Source organism: Nicotiana sylvestris, chromosome 5, assembly GCF_000393655.2.
Source record: "Nicotiana sylvestris chromosome 5, ASM39365v2, whole genome shotgun sequence".
NCBI classification, from domain to species: Eukaryota; Viridiplantae; Streptophyta; class Magnoliopsida; order Solanales; family Solanaceae; genus Nicotiana; species Nicotiana sylvestris.
This window is the reverse complement of record NC_091061.1, coordinates 88,231,045-88,241,164: the sequence shown is the minus strand read 5'-3', so window position 1 is coordinate 88,241,164 and position 10,120 is coordinate 88,231,045. Positions and strand designations below refer to the sequence as shown.

General features: G+C 34.8%; 1 protein-coding gene across 1 annotated transcript; it reads left to right on the top strand.

The window, feature by feature from the left end:
* The first annotated feature begins 4,534 nt into the window (after positions 1-4,534).
* On the top strand, positions 4,535-9,529 carry LOC104231699 (transcription factor RF2b). Its single transcript, XM_009784749.2, has 4 exons — positions 4,535-5,100; positions 7,842-7,974; positions 8,519-8,603; positions 8,884-9,529. The coding sequence occupies exons 1-4, from the start codon at positions 4,658-4,660 to the stop codon at positions 9,252-9,254; spliced, it is 1,032 nt and encodes a 343-aa protein (XP_009783051.1). The 5' UTR covers positions 4,535-4,657; the 3' UTR covers positions 9,255-9,529.
* Positions 9,530-10,120: the final 591 nt, after the last annotated feature.

Sequence of the window (10,120 nt, the reverse complement as noted above, 5' to 3'; positions counted from 1 at the left end):
GCTCTTCTCTGCTGGGCTAATTCGCGAGCCCAAATGCAGCTTTCAAAGCTGGACTTTTTTCTAATTTATATAAGCAATGGGGCTGCCGCTAGCCCAAACCTCTTAAAAGCCCAGCGTATATGGTTATACATATTAAGTCTAAATTAGTTGTAAGTAAGAATATCGTTAGGCCTAATTAAGTGTAATTCCTTTAAATGGTTTGAGGTGTGCCATCTTTCATTAAATCATCTATGGACCTCATATTGGTATTACAATTTAGATGTTAAAATAACCTTAAACACTCGTAGTTTGCTTTAGGCTCGACTTAAACTATTATTGTGATTATATATACGTTCGCGTAACATAATTGCTAATTTAATTCTAAAAAAGGTAACTCGAGGGAAGCATTCGTACAACTTCAACCAAACTTTTCTTAATAAAATAAAAAAGGCGTTATTTTTGACGCGCCAAAAGAAAAGAGTATACGTACGCGCAACTCAATTCTTTAATTATGAATGAATCAAGTGATTAAAAACGGTCAAAAGATAAATGTACATAGGTCCTAAAAATAAGTAGTTAAACAATTTAAGCCAAGTAATAATCACTAAGCGACCGTGCTAGAACCACAAAACCCGGGATTGCCTAACACCTTCTCCCGGGTTAACAGAATTCCTTATCTAGAATTTCTGGTTCGCAGACTTTTAAAATAAAGTCGAAACTTCCCCGATTTGGGATTTAAAATAAACCGGTGACTTGGGACACCAAATAAACTATTCCAAGTGGCGATTTTGATAAAAATAAAATAATCACATTTCGAATAATATCACTTTAATTGGAAAAACTCCTCATATACCCTCGGGTGTGTAAAATGGAGGTGTGACACACCCAAAAATTAATATTATCTTTGCGCAAGGTATGAAGAGATGATATAGATTTACATTTAAATGAAAGAGAATGCCAGAAAGATATTTGTAACTGAAAATAGACTATTTTTTTCATTAAACTTCAAATGATAACTAAATACTTAGCTCTCGTGTGGACATAATTTTTTTTGACTTTCTTTCAAAAAAATTATAAATATTCTTTGTTTATAAAATTTGATCAGTTTTTGAAAAAGAAAATTGAAGAAACATTTTCAAATTCTAAAAATTAGTCTGGGTCCATTACTTGGCTGAAAAATATATTTTTCACTCATAAAATTTTAATATTATTTCAAGTAAAATATATGTCCAATACAACTTCAACTTTTAAAAATTATTTTTTAACGTATCTTCAAACTCTTTTTTAAAATTTCAACAAAATATTAATTCAAACGCCAGCTTAATTAGCGGCCCCAAAACTAACCAGCCTCCACCAATTTTACGGTAAGCACTAGATCTACGTAACTCTTTAGTGGCGAGAAATTTTATTTTGTGTCTCATACAACTTACATTAGTTGTATGAGACTCCTTTTTGTCTCACAAATTTGTGGATCTCAATCTTATATTTTTGGGTTCACAAAACTGTGAGATAAAAAAGTTGTCTCATACAACTAATATCAGTTGTATAAGACACAAAATAAAATTTTCCATCCAATTCCTTATCCGTATTCCACCAGATTTCATGAACTCAACAAAATTATCTTTGTTGTAATCTTTTTTTATTCTTACCCAGTGTTCAATATTTGTATTGAAACTTGATTATATTTGAATTCGTACCGCGAAACGCCTCATTCAAGAAGAAGCACTCGTTATTAAAAATATTTCTATATTCAGGACTCGAACCCGAAACTTCTAGTTAAGGGGATAACAATTTTTATCTACTATTGGTTGTTTGTAACCTTTTCTTAGACAAGCGCACGGATCCCTATCCCGGCGAAATGATTAGACTATCAGTGGAACCCATATGCCCACGAGACTCCCGTCTCACCGAAAGTAAAACTCACTCTTTCCAGTCAAAAAGTCAAAACCAAAGTCTTCAAACATTAACACCACCTCCCACGAGTAAGAATAAACCGCCACCTCCCATATAAACGACTACAACTAACGAGTTTAAGTACACAATCACACTAATTTAGAAATAAATATAGGTCATTTTTGTAGTAAGTATTGATTTGTGATGTGCAGAGAAGAATTTATATTCTCTACCTAACAATGTCAAGATTTTATTCCATTAAGGAAATTGGCTTATAAGACCAAATATTGGTCAAATTTAATATAGAGTCTGAAAAATAAAATAAATAATGCTCTATTATAATTAATCATATCATATTACAATACAACTTAGTTCACTTTTAAAGTATGAATTAACTCTAAAAGGCAAAAATACTACAAATAAATAGTCTATTGACCTTACTAAATTATACTGATACTTTTTCTCAAGTTACTTCATCATGTTCAAATATTAGTAGTTGTTTAATAAAATAAATTTGTTAAATATTTTAAAGCAGGATATTTATTCATAAAATGGTACAATTGAATTTGTAACGTGGTTTATAGACATTTAAATTAATTTAATCCAAGAATATAAAATAATTAAAATAGAAATAAATTGATTAAAGAAACTTGAAGAAAATACAAGTCTGACTGTGATATAAGTTTTTCCGGAAACAAGAATAAGAACAATATATAGTACAATAAGAAAGAATGTTGTTAATAGAATAAGAGCAGATTTAGCCTTTTTGGGTATATATATTTTTGTGTCTACAATGAGTACAAATTTTTCTATTTAGGGAAACAAGATCCCCAAATCAAGCTCTTCTTTAATATGAATAAAATCACCCTTGATGGTTGTATAACAGTTGATTATAAATACAAAGATTCTTTGTAATGGCTGCTCACTGAATGCTGCTCTTTCCAACCGATATCTTTCTTTCAAACTTTCGCCTCTGGTTCCAGCATCTTCGGAACTCACTCAGCACGGTCATATGTTCGTAACCGGTGCCAACTATTTATTGACTCATATCTTATTTATCTTTACTGTCACATGTTAACTCGACGAGCATCCACCTGACATTTATCAATTTTACCTTATACAAGAGGTAAATTCAATATTTAAATTTTATGTTTCTACGTTTAAGATTTTTACCAACTCATTATATTTTTCAAATAGTATGTGAAATTTATACTTAATTCTTATAAATTTTAGTAATAACTTTTCACACACAAATACATATATTAGGTTCAGTTGAAATCATAGCTCAAATTCTGCATTTGTTGCTGTTTGACGTTTTAGAAAAATAAGAATTATCTAATACGTACTTTTTTAAATATGAAATTTACTCTTAATGTTTAATTGGTGAAGTGTCAATCAAATAAGACGATTAAATGAAAGATAAACGACAATTTAGACATATCATTAAAGTAGTAACGGAAAATGGCCAAAACTATCCCTATCATTTGCTAAATGGTTTATAAATACCTTCTGTCCATCTATCCGTTCAAAAAAATACACTTCGTCCATCTATCCGTTTAAAAAAACACACGAAGTTAGTTCTATTAACAAAAAAATACCCCGCGTCTAACGGCAGAACTGGTGGGTCTTTCATTTACTGACGTGTCGATTTTTAGTTGGGCCAAGTGGCAATTTTTAACTAGAACAAAAAATGGATATTATTTTAACCTATTTACCTTATCCGACCCATTTACAAAAATGGGTAGTATCTATCACACTCATTCCCACTCATCTGATCTCCCCCTTTCTTCTTCTCCAATTGGGACACTGCATACACACAATAACAAATTAATTAAAAAATAGATAAAATCCAAAATCAAATAACCCGAAATTCAAACCAGATTCTGAAATTTCTCCAATCAAACTCAGGATAAGTATTGAAACTCTTAAATGGAAAATCAACAGATACATTTGGGTTGTTAAGTAAGAAGACAAGGATCAAAACAAACCAAAAATCTGAAACAAAAAAATTGAGCCCAAATGCTAAAATTGTCCAAGTATATCAATTAAATCTAGGAGAAATATTGAAACTTTGAAAGAGACAAGTAATAGAAATCTTTGGATTGTTCATAAGAAGACAAAAGAGCCACGAAATAACAGAGAAAAAATAACTACATATAACTGATTCAAGCACACAACAAAATTGAAACCAAGGTGCTAAAAAGCTTGAAATTATCACATTCTAGGATAAAGATTGAATCAACAAAGAAACGCTAAAAATTCTTTGTGAGATGAGAGTGGGTGTGCTGGGTGATAAGGAAAAAGAGAGGGAAAGAAGCAAAGAAAAAGAAAGAAAATAATTAGGCGGGTCAAATAAATAGAGTTGGACCAGATAAATGGGTAAAAATAAGACCCATATTTGATTCTCGGTCAATAATACCACGTGACCTAATTAAAAAATCGCCACGTCATTAAATGAAAGATCCATCAGTTCTGTCGTTAGTCGCGGGGGTATTTTTATTAATAGAATTAACTTCGTGTATTTTTTTGAACGGATAGATGAACAAAGTATATTTTTTTGAACGGATAGATAGACGGAGTATATTTATAAACTATTTAGCAAATGATAGCAATATTTTGGGCCTTTTCGAAGTACTAAATATGTATTGAGCATGAAAAAGGAGGTAACATGGATTGGAAGGAGTATAATAGTATACTAGTAGTATTGCTAGTTAAATCCACCGCAAAAAGCTCCTCCTCTTCCTATACTGTCTGAATCTCCCAAGGATATCGCATTCGGGTCAAAATGCAAGATCCGTCAAATCCAAACTCCAAGAATCAAACGCCGTCATTTTCAGCTACATTCAGGCCATCTCACCACCGGCGAGCTCATTCTGAAGTGAACTTCCGGCTGCCGGAGGATCTAGATCTTGTATCCGACCCATTCGATGCGTCCGCCGGGAGTTTCGAGGAGATCGGATCCGAGGACGATTTCTTCTCCACTTACATGGACATTGAGAAACTCGGCACCGGATCCAACCCTACCGATGGATTCAACAATGCCGCCGGAAGTAGTAGTGGACTACTGGTAGCTGACGGAGAGAAGACTTTCAGTAGGCCACGTCATAGGCATAGTAATTCTGTGGATAGTTCCAGTTTGTTGCTAAGTGAGAGTATTGAAGCTAAGAAAGCTATGGCTCCAGATAAACTTGCTGAACTTTGGACCATTGATCCTAAGCGCGCCAAAAGGTATACATTTCTTTTACAAGTTTAATTTTAACGGTCATTTGGTGCTATTTTAGGAAACTCTCGATGTAGATCTGTTTGAATATATATCATGATTTAGTCCTCCATTTATTGTTTTCCTTTTAAATTTTGATTTACTACTTTCAAAATCTCCTTAACTAAACAAACTTTCTTTCTTTCTTGGAGATCCCGAACATTCTTTACCTTTTAAGTTGATCTGGATTTCCTTAAGTGTTAATGTACTAGGTGTATACTGTACAGTCATGTGAATTAAGGCCCTTCTCAGACGAGGGTCTTGTGGTTGAGATCGAGGGGCTGAGCTAATTAGGGAGTTAATAAGCTGTTAATGGTTTTGCTAAAGATTCTCATAAGCAGTGATTAGGATGGATTGATGTGACGTCATTGAACACTTATATGTGAAATTGAGGTGGAGTTATAGTGATTTAAAATTAAAACTGCATATCTGTAGAAAAGCAAGATTCAAGAAAACCGCTAAACTAGACTAACAAGGATGGCAAAGAGGTACTCGTGCAAGTTCTCATGTCAAGAAATGGTGTGCTGAACCAGCAAAATGCTTTGTTAGTACAGATTAACTGTGGCATTTTTATTCTAAAATTACTAGAAGTTACCAAACCAGAATGTTGAACTGTGACCCTTTTTGCTTGGACTAACTCCATGAGACTTGCAAATGCGTGTTGACATGAAAACTTTCCAGAACAGAGGCCAAAACAGTTTTTTATATCGAAACTGAGAACTGGTCATTTCTTTCCTAGAGCCAGTCTGCACCCCATTATCTTCTTCTTATCAAGTTTTTGTTTAGCAACTTTAACAATTAGATTGGGTTTGATTTGATCCATCTCATTATTAAGAGATGCTTCTGCTTGTTTTAAGGTAATTCTTAGTTCTTACTTTATAGTGTATTTGGGTAAAACTGAAATGAAGCTTAAGCTTTACTAAGTGAAATTTAGTGCAAAGTACAGTCTAAAAAGACTAACTGTAGTCATGTACTATCTTTAAGTAGATGGCAGTATATCCAAGTTATGTCAATCAGCTTGTTCCCCTGGACTGGGAAAATGATTGGTTAAGTCTATAACTGGATCATGTCTCTTTTAACTTAACCTGCTTAAGAAAATTTCTGAACTAGAGTAGCTTCCACTAATCCCGATTGGTGAGTTTCCTAGCACTACTGAAGTATCACACGAGCTTATTATCATTGTTGTTTGGTCCATCAAAAAGGTCTCTGTTCCCGTAAAATCAACATAGTGTTAGCATGGTCCATTTTGACGTTTACACTTGGGGGGACATTCTTTTGTGAAGTAATGCCATGTCCAAGTTTAATTGAAATAATGCCATGTCCAAGTTTAATTGAAATAATGCCAGGCCCAAATTCATTTAATTTATTCCCTATAGATTTTGGCTACTAAGATGGCCATCTATTAGGACCAAGAAAGTCCAAACGGAAGATTCCTTTGGCTTAACTCATGGGCCTTTATCAGCAGGGGGTGTGCTATTCCATACCAAATTTGCTTGCCTGACCTAGTTTTGTACTCACCTTAATTTTGTTGTGCTCCAAAAGTTTGGCTCGTCCATCTAGTATCACATGATTCAGAGTCTTATAATTCTGTACCATAGCTTACATCTGAGGCAAAACAATGGTCCTGGACATGTGATATAATCCTATGTGTTCCCCTTATAGATCACACTCTGTGACTTTGGAAACCAATAGAAATGACCGCACTATATAGCATTTTGTCTGCTTTCTTAAAAGGCTCTAAACTCGGGATATTCCAATATTGACTTCTATGATTTGTGGTGATTTTAGGATAGCTGTTCAGAAGGAGATTATTTAACTTGATGCCATTAATGGAAAACAAAGAAGGCAGTTGACAAATTGCTTGTGTTGATTCGGATTTGCCAAGAGCTAAAATATATGTAAACTTACTTACAAATGTCATTCGTAAAAGCTGCTTGTGTGGTATTAATACTGAAGCCTTTTTACATATCACACTGGATAATGACATATTGTAAAGCGAAGCGCTATGTTTCACATTGATGATGCCCTGAGAATATGTGAGACTGGTTTCATCGTAGTAAGTTTGGAAGCTATATTGGATACTAATATTCTAGAACTTGTGCTAAATACTAGAATTGAAGTAGCTTTAATTTGTCAGGCAATTTATGCACTAGTATTTCGGAGCATTTTTTGTCAGGAAACTGTAGCTTCTTAAAACTACTAATCTGCCTCTTTAATTTGTCAGGCAATTTATGCACTAGTATTTCGGAGCATTTTTTGTCAGGAAACTGTAGCTTCTTGAAACTACTAATCTGCCTCTTGTCTAAGAAGCATAGACAACTCCAAATGGAAATATGTTTCTATTTTACAACAAGACTCTCCAACACTCTGATGCATTCACTCTAGGTCCAATGCCTTCTAGGAGTTTTTTAGCCTTAATTAGAGATTCATGTGCCAATAGGAAATATGGAGAACTTCTAGTATTTTTTCATTTTTATTTTGTCCATATAATGTTGGCCTGAGATGAATTTAAATGGGGAACATGGTCCATGAGGATTCATATAGTTGACCTCGACTTGTTTGGTATCGAGGCGTAGTAGTTGCTGTTGTAATCTCCAGCACTCTGATGCGTCTAAGTATGCTCTGCCTGTACCAATATTTAAGTCAATACACCACCATGTCTGATGCATGCAGTGCCACGTTATGTTTCTAATTTGAGAATGTTATACAGGATTTTGGCTAATCGGCAGTCTGCTTCTCGCTCGAAAGAGAGGAAGGCCCGTTACATAACTGAACTTGAGAGAAAGGTTCAGACCCTTCAAACAGAAGCAACCACTCTTTCTGCACAATTAACCCTTTTCCAGGTAATTCTTCCTTTTCGTGAACTTCGAAATCTGTTCTAAAATTCATGGGTGTGCTTACAGATTGCATTGTATTCCATTAACTATGAGAATTATTTGTCTGCACACCATTCTATAACAGCCATTTTTTTTCCAGCTACAGCTACGGCTGTGTCTGTTTAAATAAATAGAAACTTGATGGTTGAATTTGACCATGGAAACATTGTGATCATTCATTTTGTGTGAAAATTAACCGTGTTTAGACAAACCTAGGGATTAACTTCCTGCATTTAAATGGTAATACCTTTTCTCAGCTAGATGTCTAACAAAGTAAGCGTGTCTTTCCTCCAAGTATTCCATGCATGGCAAAAATTCTGAAGTGGATTTTGCATGCAATATGCCCTTAAATACTCTTCCTTTCGTAGGGGAGTGAGGGAAGCATATACAAAGGGAAAAAAGTGCATGCCTCAAATTAACAAAAGATGTTTCAACATTTTGGTTACTGAATTTCATTCATCTCCCTCACAATAATCGATACTTCACATCTGATTGTTCTCTCCATCTGCAGCGGGATACGACCCAGTTTACTAATGAGAACACAGAGCTTAAGATCCGTTTGCAAGCTATGGCACAACAAGCTCAGTTACGTGATGGTATGTTTATCTTTTCTCTGTCTTTTCCATTTCCTTCCAGAATTTTATGTTTATCAGTCATTTACACATCATCTTGAAATTCTCAGCTGCTTATTCCACCTCTTATGGACAGGATACATAGCAAAACTGAATCTACCGTTACTTTTCTAATATACAAATAGAAAGTCATAATGTTTGCTTTGTCCCCGCTTATTTGAGAGAATAACAATTCCAGTTCATGTTGATAGCGAGAAAATTTATTAATGCTGTGCGTATTTGTTTTGCTGTTCCTATATTACAGCTCTGAATGAAGCACTGAAACAGGAAGTGGAAAGACTTAAAATGGCTACAGGGGAAATGTCCTCTTCAGATGCGTACAATTTGGGGATGCAACACATTCCATATAATCAATCAGCATTCTTTTCCCATCAGACACAGTCAGGGCCAAGCGAATCCCAGAACATACAGATGCAGCAGTTTCATTCCCTCCAGGACAGCTTGTTGACTCCTCATCGCCGTTTACTTGCAGGCCATGGGCAGGCTCTCCCAGATACAATGCAACAGGATCCCCTTGGTCGTTTTCAGGGTCTTGATATAGGTGGCAGGGGTATGCATCATGTCAAGACCGAAACACCTTCTATTTCTGCCAGTGAGAGCAGCAGTACATTGTGATTGTGTTGCCAACTTGCGCAATCGCCTTCCCAACCTTATTTATGGAATTGTTCATAGACTGACGTGTTTAACATCCAGAACATGATATCATTCAATTTTTTTGATTAATTATTTGTTCCATTTGACTTGAGTCTTAGGTTTCAGTAGCTTCCAGGGGTCTTGATGTGTTTTTTTTAATTTTATTTTTTATTTTGCCTCTTTTCTTTCCGCCAGTTTGAATCATTTCTTGTGATTTATTCATGTAACTTTAAAGGAAGGTTGTTACCACTGCTCAATGGCCGTACTCATGGTGTCTTTAAACTTCAACAAATTCTTGTTCAACTTTGCAAAAAGTTGTTTTTGAAATTTTTGTAGCAAGCGCCACGTTATTGTGTGAGGTAACGATCTTTTGCTTCCCCTCAACTTTCAGGGTACTGTTGCATATGTCCATAAATTTATCCTGATAGTTTTTGGGTGGAAACGCCCTACCCACCCTCGGAATGATTATACCTGCCCGATGGGTCTACATCTATCCCTGAATGTCCTGGGGTACTATTAATTTTCCTCATTGTTGTAACTGTCACCCGTAACCCGTGAAGGTATATTCGCATCGAAGCCGAAACTTAAATAGTGCAAAAATTTGCATAAAATACGTTTCTACTGTTAAAAAAAAGTTACATAAATACATAAAATGCAGTATAATACTGCGTTTTACTTTAACAAAAAGTTAGCCGTTAAAGTTAAAAGCAGTATTATACTGCGTTTTATTAAATTTTTTTTTTTTGGAAAACGCAGTACAATATTGCGTTTAACTTAAACGCAGTATTGTACTGGGTTTCCCTATAATATTTGGGCCCACTTCTGTAGGATTGCAGAGAATTAATTTT